Raw genomic sequence first — 21908 nt, 5'->3', positions numbered from 1 at the left:
GGAAAAGGGAACGGCACCTGAAAGAATGACAGCATGTCAGACTTACGCAGTGGACGGAGGGGTAACGGGGCAAATAGGCTGGGCTCACATGGTGGGACCGGCGCGCCTAACCGGCCCCGCCCCCTCCCGGCCTGGGCTAGGTGTGCACGGCCCCGCCCCCGCCCCTTCGGTTTCGGTTGCGCGTGCGCAGCCCTACTTCGGTCCCGCCCCTTCCCGGACTCAGTTGCGCGCGCACCGCCCCTCGCACCAGTGCGCACGCGCGGCCCCGCCCCCGTCTCCCCGGCGCTCGGAGCCCGAGTCCGCGGGAAGATGGCGGCCCCGCTCATCCCGCTCTCCCAGCAGGTATGGGCCAGCGGGCGGGGGTGCAGCGCCGGGGCGTAAGGCGCGAGGCGGGCGCCCCGGGGAGACCGATGCGCGGGGAGGCCCACCCGTGCGGCGGCGGCTCGTGCTGACGGGCCCGCGCGGAGGGAGGGCGAGTGGGCGGGCGGTCCTGAAGGTGACAGGCCGGCCCGGCCCGCGGCCTCCCGCGCCCTGGAGACCCTCTGCGGGCGGCGTCCAGGCGGGGCTGCTGCATGTACCTGCATGGTTCAGGGCCCGGGCCCGGCTACGAGTCTGGCCTTCGCCGCAGCTCCCAGGCCGGGTGATGCACGGTGGCACTGGGCTCTCACTCTGGGAGGTGGGCGAGGAGAGCGAGCCTTTCTGCCGGTGCGACAGCCCCGCGAGTCTTTGTTTTCTGCCGGGTCCCAGCGCCGGCGAAGACGGTGTCCCCGCCGGGGTGGAGGGCAGAGCCCTGCCAGGGTCAGGACCCTCCAGCAGTGCGATCCCGGACTCATCCCTCCCTTGGGAGCTGTTTCTGCCACCCTTGAATTGAGAGAGAGGAGCTCGCACGTCTCCTTTCTGCGTCTTCAAATCTGCCTGATGGTCTTACTAAGGGGCAGTAACAGCGGCGCGACCTATAACGTGCAAAAAAGAGCCTTGCGCAGACAGCTTTGCTTTCTGGGAAGGATGTTCATTCATTTATTTGTCTGTCAAATGTGCGTTGGGCCAGGTGCTGGGAGTGCAGCAGTCACCCAGACAGACAAGGTCGCTGCTCTCCTGGAGGTGACACTCTTATGGGAACTGGAAACTACCTGTGTCCTGCTAACGACAGCTGCCTTTATTTACTGAATACTTGTGTTGTACCAAGCGCCATGTTATAAGCACTTTGAACTATCTAGCACGGAGTTGGAATTAAGAGTGAAGACACGGGGTCATGTCATCTTGCTGTTTAGTTCTTGGCTCTGCCATTTATTTCCTTTGAGTGTGCTTGGGTGAAGTGCTCAGAACTCATTTGGAAAATGGAAATATAAAACATATAGGGATGATGTGAAGATTAAGCATGTAAAACGCTTAGTAAACAGTGCCTGGCACATCAAAGCACTCCGTGAAACTATAATTATTACCATCATTTAATTCTCTGGCAGATTGGGACATACGGGAATGTAGACCACAGCAGTAAGAATGCTGAACCTTAAGAGAGCTGATAGGTAGGTTGACATGACTGGTCAGCTTTTCCAAGGAGAGAGACATACCTGCTAAATCTTACAAGAACTAGCCAATTTGTAACACCGTCACGAAATTAAAAGTGTTAAAGGCCAGTGGTTATTAATTAATACATTCTTATAAGAGGTATGAAAGTGCTATGTAAATTAGGTGCTCTACAGATAGGGGGCATTATTATTAATAGCCAGTCGCTATAGTTTAGGGTATGTGCATTGGGTGAAACTCACTTAGGCTCACTTAATGAGAAAGTGCTCCCATTTTTTTGAGGGGGGGGGGGAAGAATCTTTTTGAAAGTTCCTTTGACTTCCTGTCAAATTTTGAAAGCCCTGATTTGAACTTTGATGACAACAGTGGCTACCGTCTATTGAGTGCGTTGGAGTTTAAGTGCTTTCTAACATGTTGGCACTTGTCCCTACAACAAGGAGAAGGAAATTCTCATTTTACTGATGCAGAATTAGGTTCAGAGGAAGGCCACTGTGAATTAAGGAATGGAAACATGATTTGGGTCCTGTGATTCATGTGCTTAGCACCCTTTGGGATAAATTCCCAGTTCTTTCTCAGGAAGCCTCGCTGGTCTGGTGCCTGCCAGCCCTCTCCCGCCTCCTGCTTTCCCTGGTCCCCACACTGCAGCCACACTTGCTGCTTTTCTGCTCCTCCCACAGTCCCAGCTTTCTCTGTCCTCAGGGTGTCTCACTAGTTGTTCCTTCTTCCAGAAGTGCTCTTCCCTGTCTCTTCCCTTGGTGCTTTTGGTTCCTGGGTCCTTTCCCTCCTTCGGGTGGTAGCTCAGATGTCATTCTTCCCAGAGGCCTTTGCTGATCGCGTGTCATAAGTAGAGCCCCTTCCATCCCACCAGAAATGTGTTTTTTCCACACACCCCTCGGCACCAATCAATGGTTTACACCCAGGCACCCAGGGAGAGCAGGTACAGGCCTCTTGATCCTGTGACCAGCCCGCAGGAGGTGTCAGGTAAACTCTTGAAGCACCCATGACTTATACATGCCAGCGCCATTTCCAGGTGGCTTTTCTTCTCTGTGTGTGGGATGGGGACAGGGGTGGGAGTTGCAAGAGACTGACAGCCAGGAGCCCATGACACGTTTAGGTCACAGACTTCTGTGCTTTTTCCTGTTCCTTTACACGTTTGTTGAACAAAGGCGTGACCAGGCTTTCTTCCTTCAGGTAGTTATCTGACATTTCTCTACATCTGTTCTTTTTTGTTGTTGTTAAGTTTATTTATTTATTTTGAGGGAGATTGAGCACCAGCTGGGGAGGGGCAGAGAGAGAGAGAGAGAGAGAGAGAGGGAGGGAGAGAGAGGGAGAGGGAGAGAGAGAGAGAGAGAGAGAGAGAGAGAGAGAGAGAACCCCAAGCAGGCTCCATGCTGTTGATGCGAAGCCTGGCACGGGGCTGGAACTCATGAACCGTGAGATCATGACCTGAGCCGAAATCAAGAGTCAGACGCTTAACCGACTGAGCCACCCAGGCACCCCTCTTTATACCTGTTCTTATGGGAAGCTCTGCACTAGGTGTTCCTGTCGGCCAAGGTGTGAGGCTTAGCCCGTCCAGCTGCTTTCAGTCTAGCTGAGGGATCACACAGGTTCACAGATAATTCGCGGAGATGTGTGGATAGGATTCCAGGATAATTTCTGGTTGGGGGCATTCAGGGAGCCGCCTGGAGCGCGAGGCTGTGCTCTGGTTGGACTGAGGTGTAGGGCACACTTGGAACATTCTTGGAACACGGAACTTGGAACATGGATGGCCAGGTGAAGGTGAGTAAAGCAGCTGCTAGCAGGGTTGCAGAGGGGAGAGGGGCTGTGTGTTTCCCCTCTGTCACCAGCACTTTTGCTATAGGCATCTTTCCTGGTCTGCTCCACAGTCCCCGGTATCTGTGACACCTCTTGCCCTGTACAGTCTCTGATGACCCTGAATACGAATCTTGCTCTTGTGAAGGAAGAGTCAGGGTGGATTTCTCCCTCCGTTGGCAGCTCAGTGATTTCCGTTTCTCCCTGCCTCTGAGCAAGCTCCCCTTTGCCTCTCCTACCCTGGAAGTGCATCTGTGTCCCTCCCCCCTTTGTACCGTGTGGTCTCGGAAGTGGCTGGTCACCATGCCATCCTTCACCCTGGTGGCCTGTCACTGGTTGCCCTTGAGCCTCACAGCACCGCGTCCTCTCTGTCTGCCCCCATCTTAGGGTCTCCCCGCAGAGCGTGCCCTTCCCCCACCAAGACCCTGCCGGAGTCCAGCCTCCTGTTTCTCCCTTGCCAGCCACCTCTGGGGTTGGCCACTTCCTTACCACATCCACAAGTTCACAGGCTGCGGCTGCCCCCCCTTCCTACTCAGCCTCTGCCTCCGAGTTCATTCCGCACAACCACCCCCTGCTCCAGAAGCTTCCAGCTACTCCCGTCTCCCTCCCCTCAGTATGTCCAGCTCGGCTGCCCCTGTGCTGCTCCGCCTGACCTTGCCAGCTTGCTCTCCCGCACTCGCACCACTCCACTTAGACCCTTGCTGTTCCCAGCGCTCCCCCCACACCCTCCATGGCTCTGTTGCCCCCACCTCATGCTGTGACCTCCTGCTGCGTCCTGCCCCACCTCCCGCCCACGGGAGGCCACTCCCAGAGGCCTTCCTGGGGGTGTCTTCCATCAGTCCCACCAGAACGTCATTGTACCTCCTATGCCTTCTGTGGGTCCCTTGTGTGGCCCTCGACCTAGGAAGCATGCGGGAAGCGTTGGGCTCACTGATGAAGAGAGTGTCCTGGGCCCAAGGGGGTGTTCCCACCAATGCCACTGGGGTCCTCCTCCGCCAGGTACTTCCTGTGCCCACGCCCTTGAGACATATCATCTTTTTAATGGGTGCCATGTTCTGGAAGGTTTTTATTCCCATTTCACAAACTGAGACCCACAGAGATTTAAGTAACTTGCCAAAGTCCCATAGTTGGTGGGTTGACCCCACATCCGTCTGCCTGCAGAGCCCCGCTCTTTCCCCTCTTCCAGGCGGCCCGCTGGGCTCCTCGCCCAGAGCAACACCCGGTGAACGTGTCTGCAGTGAATGCCAAGTGCTTGGGACACTTGGTTGTCCTTTCGTCCCTTGTTTTTTTTCCTCTAAAATAATTGCCAGTCTCTCTGTCTTACTAGAATGCTAATGGTGATGTGGTATAAATTGGTGGGGACAGAGCCAGGGTTTAGGGTAAAGATTGGCCCTGCCCCGTAAGATCCAGAATTCCCCGGCTGGCTCTTTGTCGTACTGACCTGCATTGGCCTGGTTTTTGTGGACTGAGTAGCTCCCAGTCGAACAAGAACATACAAGTTTTGCTCCCTCTGCCCCAATTTTGCACTTTAAGGCAACTTTCCTACATCTGGCTCTTTACCCGATCAGCTGATCCCGGAAGTGGACTGTCTTCGATCAGATGGTATCCAAGCGCCGAGCGTCCACTCTCTGATGCCTCAGGCACTTGCTGTTAATGTGCTGACGGACGAACACAGCCGCCCCCCCCCCCCCCCCCCGGCCCCGAAGGAGGCAGCCCGTCAGCCACTCTGGGGGTGCCCTCGGGTTCTCCCCTCCCAGACTTCACCTGAGCAGCCAGCATCCACTCGGAAAGCTCTTCCACATTCTTCCTCAAAGACACTTCTCCCACCCCGTTACCCCATGAGGTCCCTTCAGGGGGTGTGTGTTTTCAGTGTCATAGTCCCCAGATGTTCTCTCAGAGCCCTCGGTTGTGCGGTATTTTCCGTATCTCACTTTGTCTATGTGCAAACTGGGCCTACCTCTAAGTATCTGCCTCCTGACAGCAGAGTATCAGCACCTCGCGGGGTGATGGGTGTGCCATCAGAAAGTGCCTCTCGTTTGTGGATGGCGCTGTTCATTCGGCAGATGTGTATCAGGCTTCTTCTCTTTCCTGGGCACCTCCTGGCCTGTGGGATGTAGCAGTGAACCTGAAGACAGCTCTGTCACCTGGAGCCGAGGTTCTAAGGACGGGGTGGGGTGGGGGGGGCAGACAGCAGGAAAGGAGCTAGTATGTAGTCTGTCCCAGGGCCGTGTGGTCCACGCTGTGAGGGCTGTGAAACCGAGTTTACAATCCCACAGGTGAGGTGGGGAGGCCTCACTGCACAGGCACCAAGGACTGAGCAAAAAGGCATTTGGATTGCTCACCTCCCCCTCCCGAGTCACCGTGGTCCGTCTTATCCTCCCTCTATGAAGAGGTAAACTGGGGCCCAGAGGCAGAGGTCACTTGTGAAAGGTCACACCCCACAAGCTCGTACTGATACAGCTCATCTGACACAGATCTGGGGCTCTGAGCGGCACTCCAGTTTCTTTTTATTTATTTCTTCACTGCCACGCATTCAGTGTGAGAGGTCATTTGGTTTTAAACAACGGCCGTGCTCCCTGGGTGCTGGGGGCTGTATCTGCTAGATGCTGTAGAGTCTGATGGAGAGAAGATCATGTGTTTAAATTTTTTATTGTTTTGATCTCCTCTCCCTGGAAAGTCATGGGGGAAACGGAAAAGCTGCCTTTTCGTCTTTACAGAGGGTCAGCAGGTCGGTTTCCCTCCTGGCTTGGGTGTTCGGTGCCTCAAGGCGGAGGCAGAAATGAGGGCGCCATGTCCGGCCCACGAGGAGGGTCGGCATGGTCCGGGCCACGGTGGAGGCAGAGGCCACGGGTGGTCTGAGCTGGATGAGGGGCGGACGACTTGCTTCCACTTGGGTGTGTTGGAGTCGGCTGCATGGAGGAGGAAGGGCGCCGGGGCTGGGCCGTGGGGACATTGGGAAGGAAGGGAGGGATGCTTTTTCAGACAGCGGCAGAGCAGAATGAACAGAAACCGAGGGATTGGAATCCTGGCTCAAAAGGGCCGAATGTGAGGCCGGGGCTGGGAACTTTGGGCTCCGCATCCCTCTTTTAGTTAGGGTGACTTGGGGATTAAAGGGAGAAGGTGGCTTGGTAAATGGGACATGGTCTGTGCCTGGCCTACAGATTGGCCCGAGACAAAAGGGACTGACAGGGTGTCTGCTTGCCTAGAGTGGCCGACGAGGGGGGTGGGGTAGAGTGGAGACCTGCCTGCTGTGTGGCCCAGAGGGCCGCTCCTGCTTAGAATGCTCTGCCCATTCTAGTGGTAGGGCCAGCCCTTAATGTCCCAAGCTGCTGGAGGGAGGGAGAGGTTACAGATGACCACAAACAGCCATCTCCTTGCACTTCCGCCTGGCTCTGCCTACTGGAGGCGGAGGGGGGACTGTTGCACTCCTAATGGCAGAATTGATTTACTGATTATGTTCAGACTGGCTGATAAAAAGTCAGTTCTCCTTTTGTAGACACTGGCTGAAAGCAGGGAAGGGTGGTGCCAGGAAGCCTGGCTGTCCCTCTCTGCAGACTGGAGGCCGGCTTCTGCCCCTCCAGTGCACTGCTCACCTGCATCCCACGCTTCCCAGTTCTGCCCTCCTCCCTGTTTGCTGTGCCCTGTGGCCCCTTGGCATTCTTTTCCAGTTGCTTGTTCGGGCGACATTCTGTCTTGCCTCAGGGCCTTTGCACATGCTATTTATTGCTCCTTTCTGGGATTTTCTTCCACCTATTATCTCTGGGTTAATTTCTACTCTTCATATCTCAGCTGGCACATCACTTCCTCAGGTAAAGCATTCCCTGACAGATTGGCCCAGCTTCTCTGTTACTGCCTGTGGGGATGCTTTGTACTTTTCCACATACCAGTTTGTAATTTCCTGTTGCTGGGATTATTTGATGGATGGTCAGTCTCCCCCACCACCTAGACTACGCTCAAAAAGGCCTGTTTTAATTTGTCCTAGTTCCCCAGGTGCTCAGTAATCCTGTTGAACAAATGGCAGAATGGTAGGGCAGGTCCACACTGTGTGAGGTAGTGAGGAGCTGTGGCACGTTCTCGAGGAGTGAAGTGAGATGTTTAGATCTGACCGCTTGCGTAGAGAATGCACAGAGCTGGGCACTAGCTCAGAGATGCTTGTTGTGATATGGGCACGAAGTGATAAAGAGCAACCTAGGGCGCCTGGGTGGCTCAGTCGGTTAAGCGTCCAACTTCCGCTCAGGTCATGATCTCACGGTTCGTGAGTTCGAGCCCCGCGTCGGGCTCTGAGCGCGAGCTGACAGCTCAGAGCCTGGAGCCTGCTTCGGATTCTGTGTCTCCCCCTCTCTTTCTGCCCCTCTCGCGTTCACACTCTGTCTCTTTCTCTCAAAAATAAGTAAACATTAGAGCCTGGAGCCTGCTTTGGATTCCGTGTCTCTCTCTCTCTCTCTGTGCCTTGCCTGCTCATGCTCTGTGTCTCATAAATAAATAAATGTTAAAAAAAAAAAAAAAGCAACCTGGCATGAGGTTGTTTCTGGAAGAGGAGAGGGGTTGGTGATTGGAGGACTGTGTGGGATGGTTATTTGGGCAGAGGGGCCTTCTAAGTGGGGGGAGGAGGCAGGAGAAAGGGGCAGGTGTGGTGTGTGCAGCCAGCAGGGCCAGACCAGCTTTGCTGGGCAGTGCCAGGTGGGTGGCTGGGTCACCTTGCAGCAGGCCCTTCAGGCCTGGTGGGACCCCACGTTTAGGTGCAGTTGAGAAGCAGCCTGCCTCCTGGGGGTACCGTCAGGTCGCACTTTCTGAGCATCCACCCTGTGCTGGTATGAGAGCAAGAAGAATAAAACAGCCCCCGCCCTTTAGATGGCTCAGCTGGAGCCGGGCTCCCAGGCACACAGATAAGTAGGACCCCGTGTGGCAGACTCCTTCGTGGAGGTCAGGTGGCAGCCTGCATGGGTGGAATGAGTTGCCCTACGGGATTGGAAATAAGGACAGGAGGGAGCGCCTGGGTGGCGCAGTCGGTTAAGCGTCCGACTTCAGCCAGGTCACGATCTCGCGGTCCGTGAATTCGAGCCCTGCGTCGGGCTCTGGGCTGATGGCTCAGAGCCTGGAGCCTGTTTCCGATTCTGTGTCTCCCTCTCTCTCTGCCCCTCCCCCGTTCATGCTCTGGCTCTCTCTGTCCCAAAAATAAATAAACGTTGGAAATAAGGACAGGAGGAAGAGGGGGCCTGGGTCTTCCTTCCTCCTTTCTCTCTTCTGTTCCGGCAGGACTGGAGGCAGTAGGGTACAGCCTTTCAGACTGGCTGCTCACCGCCCCTCCCCCTCCACCCCCCCCCCCCCCCCCGCCCCGCCCCGGTCCCGACTCGGGCAGAGTCCCCTTCCCCGACTCTGGAAACCCAGTTGTTGGGGAGAGATCTTGGGTGCAGGTATTGCACAGAAGTAAGGGAGTGTGTTTGGACACCCACTTTGTGCCCACTCACCACTGACTCCTCATTAGGGAAGTGTCATTGTCACTGTCCCTGCAGCTTCTTTCTGAACAAGGAAACTGAGAAGCACAGAGGGAAAATGACTGGTTTCAGGCCTCTCAGGGAGGTGGGGTGCTTGGATCAGACCGCAGCTCCAAAGCTGGTGTTCCCTCCCATGGATACCACACCGAGGGGCTCCTGGGAGGGCAGGAGCAGCTGTGTCCCTGCTGTGTCCCGAGACCCTGCTGCAGGCAGGTGATCACCATCTGTTGATGGATGCCACACGCTCCGAATAGCAACCAGGAGCAGCGTCTGTAGCCGCCCTTGATGGTAGTTGATTAGTGGAAATGTTTTCTGTGTCTTGGGTGGAGAAGCAGGCACCTTCTGCCCTGGGGATGGGAGTCAGGGAAGCCTTGGGAGACCAGCATCCTGATGGCCAGGCCCCCGCACGTTCGCAGGGCTCCCGGTGTCTCTTCACTTCCGCTATGAGAGGGTATGGGAGGGGGTTCTCTGATTTACTAGTGACAGTTGCAGGCATGCCTGTTGATCCATAGAAACTTGGCTTTTCTGATCCATAAAGGTTGTTTTCAGTTTTATATACTCCGTGGGAAAAGGAAACAATCTTCTTTCAGACCACTTTTTTTTTTTTTTAATGTTTGTTTATTTTTGAGAGACAGAGATGGAGCACGAGCAGGGGAGGGGCAGAGAGAGACACGCACACAGAATCTGAAGCAGGCTCAAGGCTCTGAGCTGTCAGCACAGAATCCGACGCGAGGCTTGAACCCATGAACCCATGATCACGACCTGAGCCGAAGTCAGACGTTTAACTGACGTCCCCCAGGCACCCCCCAGGCTGTTTTTAAAGCAGAAAGAATGAACCGAAAGAACTGTTGATGGTGAGGCCCTCACATGGACACGCTAAAACTTGGACTGGAAGGCTCAGGGACCGGATTAGCCCTCTAAAATTCCCCACACCCTAGAAGCGGCAGTTTGTGCTTGGGGGTGCCAGAACCCGGTAGACCTAGGTGTGTGTTATTGAGGATGTTTCTCCCGTTGGGAGTTTTCTTTGACGAAGACTAGAACGGTCTCTGTGCCCACAGGGCACCCCATACCCGTCATGGGCGCTCTTCCCATGGTGAAGGGGGTTCCATAGGGACGAGCGGACACCCACGGCTGCTGAGTGGGTGCGAGCCAGTGCTGTTGTTCCTGTCGCCCACACGCCAGACCAGGGAATCGGCATTTTCTTTCAAGCCAAGCTCGTCCGTCCCGTCGGCATTCGGCCTCTTGATTTAATTTTTTGTTGCCTTTGAGCCCCTCGAAAATACCCTTTGCTTCACAGCTACTACGCACTTAACCCTCTGTGTGTGAAATTGCACGTTTTATTTATTTATTTATTTTCATTTATTTTATTTTATTTTTTTTAGCATTCCTGGTATTTTTTAGAAATTGCACGTTTTAAAAAAAAAAATCATCAGTAAGGGGCACCTGGGTGGCTCAGTCGGTTGAGCGGCCGACTCCGGCTCAGGTCGCGATCTCGCGGTCCGTGAGTTCGAACCCCGCGTCGGGCTCTGTGCTGACAGCTCAGAGCCTGGAGCCTGCTTCGGATTCTGTGTCTCCCTCTCTCTCTGACCCTCCCCCGTTCATGCTCTGTCTCTCCCTGTCTCAAAAATAAATAAACGTTAAAAAAAAAAATCATCAGTAAGACTTAAGAACTAGTAAAAGACTGGGGTGTCCTAGATGTTGGGAGGGGCTCAGCCGACTAGTTGAGAGAGAACGCGTACGACGTGTGCTGCAGCGTAGCCAGCGTTTGGTGAAATATTTTATCATTTTTTTGGCCAAGATCATTTGGTGTGGCATGCTGTAAGGACTGCGGATTTGATGCTTGTGGGACACGCCCTGGTTAGCAGCCTTGCCTGACTTCCCTTCCCACCCGCCACCGATTCTCTGTAAAGAAAGGCTGCTCCTCTGACTCGGTGGCAGTAATAAGGGCGCTGATGTGTACAGCAGCGCCTCCCACTTGTGGAGTGCGCTTTGCCTTGATGCTGAAAGCGATCCTCAGGGCAGGCACTGTATCGTTCCCATTTTATGGAAGCGGAAACTGAGGCCCCGCTCTGCTGCTGCATGGTGGAGCTGTGTCTCTACCCGAGCATCGCTCTCGCTGCACCCATCCCACCCTCTCCCTCCTGAGGCTCCATCCGTGAACAAACGATCTGTAAACAGACGTTTAAGGAAGGCCTGCTTACCCCGCCAGCAATGGCAAGAGGTAGAGTAAATGTGAGACCTCCACCTCCCCCCGCCCCCAGCTCCACTGAATTGAAAATGTAGGAGGGAGGCCTTGACAAAAATTGGACGTTTAAGAAATGTCTCATTTGTAAGTTCGGGGCTTATGGGAGTGTGGGGAGGGAGGGAGGGACTCATTTCATTTGGGGGGGACTTTGGGAGGCTTTTTAAAGCAGGGGGTCATTTGTGGGGCTGGGAGGTAACTGGCCTTCAGCAGGCTCGGCCCCCCTCCCCGCAGGCATAGGGAATGATTTGGGGGGAGACCAGGAGCGGGAGGCACACAGTAGTAGAGCTTCTGCCAGAGCAGGAAGGAAAGCCGGGATTGAGGGCTGTGTGCCCGCGGTTGTGTGCAAGGGCCTCTGAGTGAGTGTGTGTGAGCGTCCAGGTGGATGTGTGCGTGTGTGGGGGGGAGTAGTGCAGCTAGCTGGGGGGTGGGGGCAGGAGATGGCCGTGGGGCACCTCGAGAGCTCGGCAGAGGCTTGGAACCCTCTTTGCCAACTCACACTCTTTGCCAACCACAGAGGGTCTTTTCCGAGCCGAGGAGCGACCGTGTGTAATTCCTCTCCCTGCTCCTGCCAGCATGTTTTCTCTTCTGTGTTTGTTCCCTGATCAGACCGTGATGCTCCGCTCCTCCGTGGAATCTGTGAAATCTGGAGCCTACTCGGTGCCTGGTGCCTAGAGGACCCCCAGGCTCCACAGAAGAGCAGTGGTGCCAGGAAGCTGATGATGCCATCCGCAGAGTGGAGGGGAGGGGCATGGAGAGCTGCTGACCCCATCCGCCTTGGGGAGCCCTGAGTCCCGGGCAGTGGGCTCTCTTGGGGGATGGCCAAATATCGGTCCAGGGCTCAGAAGATGGCCCAGGGTGTCTGATCTAGGAAAGGAATTTCAGGAAGATTCAGGGCCCCTTGGGGAAAGCTGGGAGCCTTGTGGAAAGTGGGCGTTCTCGAGGAAGGTGGTAGGTGCTCTGCTGTGTGGGGCCCTTACTGCTGAGCTGTCGCCCCTGTGAGTCTGTTCAGGGCCTGCTCCACCATACAGAGGAAGGAAGGACAGAACGGATGGGGGCTGTTCTCTGGGATGCTAGGAGGAGCCATATCCAGGGAGGGCTCTGGGGAGGCCAGGGCCACTTTTCATTTTAAACGGCACTTTGGGGAGAATGAGCTCGAATCTGCTCCCTGCTCCACCTCGGCTGCTCAGGCAAGGTCCCGGGGGCTCTCATTGCCTGACCCTTTCCAGGGCCATCCACCTGCCCTCTGTGGCTGCACTCAACCCTCCTACTGCTCCCCACACGCCCGTCCCCCGATCCCCACAGGACCCTCCTCCCTTGGTGTTTTCCCGCCAGTGGTGCCTCCTTCTGTCTGTGTTGCTGGTGTCCTTGGCCTGCCTGTTGCCTTGCATCCCTTCGGGCAGGCTCAGCTGGAGCAGGGCTGGTCTTCCTGCCCTCGCAGGTGCGTGTCTGGGCTGCCGAGTGCCCCTGCTATCCCCGTCTTTTCCTCCCAGCCCTTAATGGCCCTCAGTGTGTGTTGTCGCGTGTAATGACATTCCCCTCCAGTCTAGGAGCTCCACGAGGCATTCTGTAGAAATGGCAGAGGTTTCCACCTCGATGGCCCACAGGGACATCCCAGAGAAACGTGTGAAGGTGAATGGCTCATGTTGTCCGTGTTTGTGTGCCGTGAGTGGCTGCATTCCTTGGCCTCATCATCCTGGAGGCCTGCCCAAGTCTCTCCCTGGTTGCTTCCTGTGGGTGCTCCCCTGTCACCCACTCTGCATAGCTAAGTGCATATTCAGTTCACTGGCTCGTGTGCACATCTGCTCAGGTCGCCTTGGGGATCACGTTCCGGGCTTTTCAGCAGGGCGGGCACACACCCTGTTACCTCACTGTGTCCACTCTTGTGGCTGGCTGAAACCGTGGTGAATGAGCCCAGGTCCCTGGCAGCCCCCTCTGTCCTAGAGCCCAGCCCACCTTGCCCATTGCTGACCCCTCGCTCAGGCTCCGGAGGCTTCGGCTGTGCATCCCGCCATCCCCTCATGTCCCATGGCACCTTGTGCTGCAGTCACGGGCTCACTTTGTCTGCGTGTCTCCCCATCTTGAGCCCTAGAGCTGTGTCTCACACCCTTTTGTATGCTTGATTCCTCCTCACAGTGTGAACTTAACCTTTGGTTTGTTGCTTGAGTGAATGAATGAATTTATAAGTCCAAGGGCAGACCACTCTTTCAGGAAGTCTTCTGGGAAAGGGGCGGTCAGTAGCTTGAGGTAGAACTGGGCTGAGGGAACATTTACGGGGATGGGATACATTTTCGCGTGGGAGACGGTGGAAGGAGAGGACAAGGGAGAGCACAGAACTATAAACAGCCAGCACTGGAGGAGAGCTCACCCCAGGTCAGTCTCTGGTGGTGGGAATGCTTATCCTTATTTTCCAGATGAAGAAACTGAGGCACAGAGAGGCTGCTCACCTTCCCCAGGGTTGCACAGCACACTAGTGGTGGGGTAGGACTTGAGTCCGCATCTGTCTGGTGGCACTGTTGACCTCTGTGTGGGTCTGCTTCCCCTGGTGCTGGGAGTGCGGGGCCAAGAGGTGTGGGTGGAGACCTTTGGGACTCAGCGTAGGTCCTGCCTCCTGCACAGGGTGGCATGTCAGGGCGGGAAGGTTGCCTCGGGTGACCTCGGTTTCTCTTTTACTTCCATTTCTGGTAGATGGGGCAAGAGCAGTGGGCTCCCAGCAGTGCTGAAGCGTTTACGCCTCGAGTCTCCAGGTAGTTCTGGCCCTGAACTCCCTCTGGCTGTGTTGGTCGCCTTGATGCTTCACTGTGTGTCCAAACTTTCAGGCATGGTTCTCTTGCTCTTTGGTTCTCCTTGTGGTTGGGGACTGCAGCCCTTACCCCCCCCCCCCCCCTGCTTCCCGTCCCCACCGCAGGCCTTGAGTTCTTAGCGGGCTGGGTGGAGGTGCCGTACCCTGTGCCGAATGGCAGGTACACACACCTTCAGCTCGTCTTTCTTTCGTCATGGCGGTCATTAGGGTCCCCAGGGAGAATCACGTAGCTTCAGACCCCTCTTCTCCTTGAATGTGTCTCTTTCCCTTTTCTGTCTTACTCACAAAAGCAGTGAAGCAGGGTGCACTGATGTAGAACGCTGGCAAACTCAGAGCCACAGGGGGCAACCACATCTCTTAGCCTGTGGCTTCCGTCCTGCCACATTCAGGTCCGTGTGCATATATGATCGCTGTGCGCTTGTAGCCAGGCCGTGACCATGTGTGCTGGCTTGGACCCTCCCTTTGCAAATACCTGACGATCATAGCCCACGCATAAGGGTTCTGCCCTTGATGTGTTTTTTTGTTTTTTTTTTTTTAACGTTTATTTTTTTTTGAGACAGAGAGACAGAGCATGAACAGGGGAGGGGCAGAGAGAGAGGGAGACACAGAATCCGAAACAGGCTCCAGGCTCCGAGCTGTCAGCACAGAGCCCGACGTGGGGCTCGAACTCACAAATCACAAGATCATGACCTGAGCCGAAGTCGGACGCTTAACTGACGGAGCCACCCGGGCACCCCTCTGCCCTTGCTGTTTTTACTGCTTTATGGTGTATTCTTCTAACCTGTTTTCAACCTTTGCTGTCACCTGCAGTTCTTGCCCTCAAGCGGGTGAACTGATATGTCCCTCTTGCCTTTCCCCACCTCCTGCATAGTTAATCACTTCCTCAGGGTAGACCTCCCAAGGGGAGAGCTTGCAGTAGTGGAAGAGTGTGTGTGTGTGTGTTAAAGAAGTGCTAGTTTTTATTTTTTGACAAAAGTATGACAGTGCTGGTGATAAAGCTACTCTTTGTTCATCATACTTAACACGTGAAGCAGCTTGTACCATTAGGATCCTTGCCAAAGCAGAAACATATCAAATGTCGGTCTTTCTGTAAAATTTTACACACACTCGAAGTAGAGGGAAGAGTTTGATGAACTCCCATTTCTCACCACCCGTTTACAACAAATGTCATTTTTTCAAATCTCTCTGCACTTGTCTACCGTCCCTTGACCTCCTCTGCCATATACATTTTTATTTCTGAGGTTTTTATTTTAAATCTCAGAAATCACGTTTCAATATGCATCTCTAACAGTAAGACCATTTGTCTTTACATGACCATGGTGCCCTATCAACACCATTTTATCTATGTATTTATTTATTTATTCATTCATTCATTCATTCATTCATTCATTTTTAAAGCTTATTTTGAGGGAGAGGGAGAGAGTGCATGCATGGATGAGTGGGAGAGGGGCAGAGAGAGAGGGAGAGAGAATCTCAAGCACACGGAGCCCGATGTGATCATGACCATGAGATCATGATCTGAGCCAAAATCAAGAGTTGGACGCTTAATTGACCGAGCCACCCAGGAGCCCCAACACCTTACACATTTAATTATTCCTTAGTATTACCCGACTGATATGCAGTCCCTATTCAAATTTCCCTGATTGTCTGAAAAGGTGACCTTGTTATTTGGTTGTGAGGCCTCCTGTCTCTCTCACTCTCTTTTAAAAATTTATTTTGGGATAATTGTAGATTTACATGCAGTTTGGAAAAATAATGCAGGGTGGCCCTGTGTATCCTTCACTCAGTTTCCTGCAGTGGTAACATTTTGCAAATCTGTAGTACACTATCACAACCAAGACTTTGACATTGCTGGGGTCAGATGGAGATGGGCTCAATCCCGCACAAGGATCCCTCCTCTTGGTCCTTTTTAGCCACTCCCCTTACTTCCTTAACCCCTGGTAACCACTGATCTGTTCATTTCCATAATTTCAGCATCTTAATAATGTTGTATAACGGAATCATGTAGCATGTAACCTTTGGAGATTGGCCTTTTTTACTTAGTATAATCCTCTGGAGAGAGTTTTCCAGGTTGTGTGTATCAGTAGTTCATTTGTTGGCATTTTTCATTGGCAGGTAGTATTCCATGGGGGGGGGTCACAGTTCGCTTAACTCATTGAAGGATGTCTAGTGTGTTTCCAGTTTGGGGCGATGATGAATAAAGCTGCACTGAACATTTGAGTACAGGGTGTTATGTGAGCCTAAGTCTTCATTTCTCTGGATGAATGCCCAGGACAGTTGCTGGGTCTCATGACAGTTGCAGGTTTAATTCTTTCTAAGAAACTGCTAAACTCCAAATGTCCATCGACAGATGAATGGTAAAGAAGATGTGGTGTGTGTGTGTGTGTGTGTGTGTGTGTGTGTGTGTGTGTGTTAATACACACTCCATACATACAATGGAGTATTAACTCGGCAACCAAAAAGAATGAAGTCTTGCCATTTGCAACAACATGGATGGAACTAGAGGGTATTTGCTAAGCAAAATTAGAGAAAGACAAATATCATATGACTTCACTCATGAGGAATTTAAGATACAAAACAGATGAACAGAAGGGAAGGGAAGCAAAAATAATATAAAAACAGGGAGGGGGACAAAACATAAGAGACTCTTAAATGTAGAGAACAAATAGAGGGTTGCTGGAGGGGTTGTGGGTGGGGGGGTTGGGTTACATGGGCAAGGGGCATTAGGGAGGACACTTGTTGGGATGAGCACTCACTTGGTGTCACACAGGGGATGAATCACTGGATTCTACTCCTGAAATCATTACTGCACCATATGCCAAGTAAAGTAAAAAATAAATTAATTAAAAACAAAGAAACTGCTAAACTGTTTTCCAGAGTAGCTGTACCTTTTTACCATCCTACCGGCAACGTGGAAGTGGTCCAGTTTCTCTGCGTGCTCACTGGGGTCACTGTTCTTTTGGCCATTCTGATAGGTGTGTGGTGGCATCTGCAAGTGGTTCTGATTTGCATTTTCTCTAATGACCAACATATGCTGACCATCTTTTTGTGGCCTTACTTGACATCTGTGCATTCTCTTGGTGAAATGTCTCGTGCCTGTGTTCTCATTTGATTGTTTGCTTTTTTGCTGCTGAATTTTGAGAGCTCTTTATATATGCTGGGTACTAATCCTTTGTCAGATCTGTGATTTGCAAATATTTCTGTGGCTTGGCTTATCCTCCTCTTACCAGGGTCTTTCACAGAGCAACCATTTTTAATTTTGATCAGGTCCAACTTTATCAATTTTTCCTTTATGAGTCAGGCTGTTGGTATCAAGTCTAAGAACTCTTTGCCCAGCCCTTGATCCTGAATATTTTCTCCTATGTTTTTGCCCAAAAGTGTTATAGTTTTCCGTTTAAGCCTGTGATCCATTTGGAGTTAATTTTTGTAGAAATCTAGTGTGAGATTCTGTTGAGGCTCCTTTTCTTTTCCTTTCTTTTTCTTTCCTTCTCTTTTCGTTTTTTAAGTTTATTTTGAGAGAGGCAGAAACAGTGTGAGTAGGGGAGGGGCAGAGAGAGAGAGGGAGAGAGAGAGAGAATCCCAAGCAGGCTCTGTGGTGCCAGCACAGAGCCCGACACAGGGCTCGAACTCACAAAACCGTGAGATCATGACCTGAGGTGAAACCAAGAGTTGGACACTTAACCAACTGAGCCACCCAGGTGCCCCAAGGCTCTTTTTCTTCCATTGGATGTCCACTGGATGTCTGGTTGCTTCCGCACCGTATGTGGAACAGGCCTCTTTCCTTTTCCTAAATGGCTCTGCACCTTTGTCAGGACTTGGTTGGGCACACCTGTGTCTCTTTCTGGGCTCTGGGCTCTGTTCCCTGGCCCTGTGTGTCTACCCCTCCATCGCTGCCATGCCGCCTCCATTACTGCAGCCTCATAGTGAGTCTTGAAATCAGGTAGACTGGTTCCTCCCACTTTCTTTTTCTTTTTCAGAATTGTTTAGCTATTTTGGTTCCCTTGCCTGTCTCCATACATTTTAGAATAACCTTCTTTTTATCTACCAGAAAATCTTGCTGGGGTTTGGTAGGAATCAAGTTAAAACCTGCCTATCAGGGGTGTGTGGGGTGGCACTACCCTCCAGAAAAGCCACTTGGCCATCTTCCCACCGGCAGGGCCCAAGATGCTTGCTCCCTCTTTGCTAGCTCTGCCCAGCAACCTCTCTCTGACCCCGCCAAGCTGATAGCAGGCGCTGGCGCGTCACTCTCTTTTGTAATACCGAAATTGAACATTTCCCTCAACTTTGCCACATCTTTTCTTTCTGAGTCACCTTTGTCTTTGACTTTGCTCATTTTTAAATGAAGATGCCTTTTTCCTTGTGACTTATAAAAAGCTCTTTCTCACCTCAGTGTTCTCCTTCTGTCAGCAATGCTTACCTTACCTGGGGTTTAGACCCCCCCCCCCACCCCCCGCGATGGTGCCGTTGGAGAGAACTGGTCGTTGCTGGGCAGTTAGGGATGCCCCAGTGTTTTCTGATGTTTTTTGAATGCTGCTGAGCTAAATCCCACTTTCCTCAGCTGCAGAATATGACTGTGCACACAGCCAAGATGATGGCTTTGTAAGCAGGGAGGGCAGCTAATGCCAAGTGGAAGACAGAAATGCAAGGATTATTAAGTGAGTACTGGGCTGCATTTTTGTATCGGCTTCTGGTTTTCCAAGTAGAAACTCAGAACGGGATGTCTTTTAGTGTTACATGCCTAATTCCTGCAAAACTTGGCAACTGGGTTGAAAAACACAACCATTTGCATTTCCCTGATGGTGAGTGACATTGAGCATCTTTTCATGTGCTTTGGCCATCTGGATGTCTTTAGGGAAATGTCTGTTCATGTTTTGCGCCCATTTTTAATTAGATTATTTGGGTTTTTTGTTTTTTTGTTTTTTTTGTTTTTGGTGTTGAGTTGTATCAGTTCTTTTTATATTTTGGATACTAACCCTTTATTGGATATGCCATTTGCAAATATTTCCTCCCATTAGTAGGTTGTCTTTAGTTTTGTAGTTTGTTTCCTTTGCCATGCAGAGGATTTTTATTTTGACCTTGTCCCAATAGTTTATTTTTGCTTTTGTTTCCCTTGCCTCAAGAGGCCTGTCCAGAAGGATGTTGCTATGACTAGTGTTGGAGAGATTACTGCCTGTGTTCTCTCCTAGGATCTTTATGGTTTCAGGTCTCACATTTAGGTCCTTAATCCATTTAGAGTTTATTTTTTGTGTATGGTGTAAGAAAGTGGTCTAATTTCATTCTTTTGCATGTTGCTGTTCAGTTTTCCCAGCACCTTCTGTGAAGATACTGTCTTTTTCCCATTGCATAGTCTTTCCTGCTTTGTCAGAGATTAATTTCTGGGCTTTCTATTCTGTTTCCATTGATCTATCTAAGCAGTACCATACTGTTTTGATTAGTATAGTTCTGTAATATAACTTGAAGTCTAGAATTATGACACCTCCAGCTTTGTTTTTCTTTTTTCAAGATTGCTTTGGCTATTCAGGGTCTTTTGTGGTTCCATAGAAATTTTAGGATTTTTTATTCTAGTTCTGTGAAAAGTGCTGTTGGTATTTTGATAGGGATTGCATTTAAATCTATAGATTTAATTCTATTAATGTAAATCTATAGAGTTGCTTTGGGTGGTATAGACGTTTTAACAATATTTGTTCTTCCAAAATAACTCATCATCAGGGAAATACAGATCAAAACCATAACAAGCTATCACCTCCCATCTGTCAGAATGGCTAAAATCAAAAACCCAAGAGACAATAAATGTTGGCAAAGATGTGGAGAAAGGGGAACCCTTGTGCACTATTGATGGGAATGCAAACTGGTGCAGCCACTGTGGAAAACAGGATGGAAATTCCTCAAAAAATTTAAAATAGAACTATCCTACTGGGTGTCTATCCAAAGAGTACAAAAACACTAATTTGAAGGGATATATGCACCCTTATGTTTATTGCGGCATTATTTACAATAGCCAAACTATGGAAGGAGCAGCCCAAGTGTCCATTGATAGACGGATGGATAAAGAAGATGTGGCATATGTTATTCAGCCATAAGAAAGAATGGAATCTTGCCATTTGCAATGATGTGGATGAAGCTAGAGTATATTATGCTAAGTGAAATAAGTCAGCTAGAGAAAGACAAATACCATATGATCTCACTCATATGTGAAATTTAAGAAACAAAACAAATGAACAATGGAAAGAAGAGACAAATCAAAAGAGATTTTAATTTTTTTTAAAATTATTTATTTTTAGGGGCGCCTGGGTGGCTCAGCAGGTTAAGCAGCCGACTTCGGCTCAGGTCATGATCTCGCGGTCTGTGAGTTCGAGCCCTGCGTCAGGCTCTGTGCTGACAGCTCAGAGCCTGGAGCCTATTTCAGATTCTGTGTCTCCCTCTCTCTGACCCTGCCCTGTTCATGCTCTGTCTCAAAAATAAATAAACGTTAAAAAAATTTTTTTTTAATTATTTATTTTTAAACTTTTATTTATTTATTTTCAGAGAAAGAGAATGTTCACACAAGTGAGGAGGGGCAGAGAGGAAGAGAGAGAATCTCAAGCAGGTTCCACATCGTCAGGGCAGAGCCCAGCGTGGGGCTCGAACTCATGAACTGTGTGATTATGACCTGAACCGAAGTCAAGAGTTGGAGGCTTAACCGACTGAGCCACCCAGATGCCCAACTTTTTTTTTTTTTTTTTTTTAAGAGAGAGAGCTCGAGCAGAGGAGAGAGGCAGAGGGAGAGAATCTTAAGCAGGCTCCATGCCCAGTGTGGAACTCAACATGGGGTTCCGTCTCATGACTGTGACATCATGACCTGAGCCGAAATCAAGAGTCAGACACTTAACAGACTGAGCCACCCAGGTGCCCCCCAAAAGACTCTTAACTATAGAGAACAAACAGTTGGTTACCAGAGGGGAGGTAGGTTGGGGGATGGGGGAAACAGGCGATGGGGAGTAAAGAACACAGTTATCTTGGGGCGCTTGGGTGGCTCAGTCAGTTAAGCATCCCACTTCAGCTCAGGTCATGATCTTGCAGCTCATGAGTTCAAGCCCTGCGTTGGGCTCTGTGCTGACAGCTCAGAGCCTAGAGCCTGCTTCCGATTCTGTGTCTCCTTCTCTCTCTGCCCCTCCTCTGCTCATGCTCTGTCTTGCTCAAAAAGAAATAAACATTAAAAAAAATTTAAAGAGTACAGTTATCTTGATGAGCACTGAGTAGTATATAGAACTGTTGAATCACTATATTGTACACCTGAAACTAACAAAACACGTGTGCTAACTACACTGGAACTTAAAAAAAGAAGATATGTGACAGTAAAAAAAGAAAGAAAGAAGGAAAGAAAGAAGAAAGAGAAAGAAACAAAGAAAGAAAGAGAAAGAAAGACAGGTAGATAGATACAGCCATTATGGGGTCTTGGCTTTCTTGGGGAAATCAATGACAGGCTGTGCTGGTTTTCAAGTCAGTTTATGTACTCGAGTTGAGTCTTGCAGTCTGACCTCTTCACTGGAATAGAATGCACAGTCATATAATCATGAGTCTGCATTTTCCCAGGCTACCATGCTTGGGAGGCTGTGCTGTTCCCGAGTGCCCAGCTGCCTGGGCTATTTTTGCAGCATGCAGAATAGGTTAGGGCCACGTGACCTGGGTGTTCCTCTGGCTCTGTCACTCATTGGCTCTGTGACCCTGGGCAAGGTAACCTCAGTCTTAGCACCTGTACATTGGGTACCTGTGCTGTAGTGTGGTTGGAGGATTAAATGAGGTACTGGATGGAAAACAGTGAGTGCTTCATAAATGTGATCCCCTATTTGTTAGTGCAAGAAATTAAACCTTTTTTTAAAAGTTCCAAAACAGAGGTACCTGAGTGGTCAGTTGGCTTAGCATCTGACTCTTGATTTCGGCTCAGGTCATGGTCTCACGGTTTGTGAGTTCAAGCCCCGCGTCAGGCTCTATGCTGACAGTGCAGAGCCTGCTTGGGATTCTCTCTCTCTCTCTCTCTCTCTCTCTCTCT

At 51.1% G+C, this 21908-nt stretch overlaps 1 protein-coding gene across 10 annotated transcripts in view; it reads left to right on the top strand.

The window, feature by feature from the left end:
- The first annotated feature begins 255 nt into the window (after nt 1-255).
- Nucleotides 256-21908, top strand: part of EPS15L1 (epidermal growth factor receptor pathway substrate 15 like 1) — a 98079-nt gene continuing 76426 nt past the window's right edge. For 9 of the 10 annotated variants that reach the window (XR_007145979.1, XM_047828688.1, XM_047828649.1 and 6 more), the window contains exon 1: nt 12658-12708. Coding sequence is in view for 9 of the 10 variants with exons in the window: in XM_047828688.1 (XP_047684644.1) it covers nt 12673-12708 (36 nt within the window). In the remaining variant the exon portion in view is untranslated. Of the gene's footprint in view, nt 343-12657; nt 12709-21908 lie in introns of those variants that run through there. The other variant, XM_047828643.1, reaches the window with a different exon arrangement.

Source organism: Prionailurus viverrinus, chromosome A2 (genome assembly GCF_022837055.1).
Source record: "Prionailurus viverrinus isolate Anna chromosome A2, UM_Priviv_1.0, whole genome shotgun sequence".
In the NCBI taxonomy this organism is placed as follows: domain Eukaryota; kingdom Metazoa; phylum Chordata; class Mammalia; order Carnivora; family Felidae; genus Prionailurus; species Prionailurus viverrinus.
This window is presented reverse-complemented; position numbering and strand designations above follow the sequence as displayed.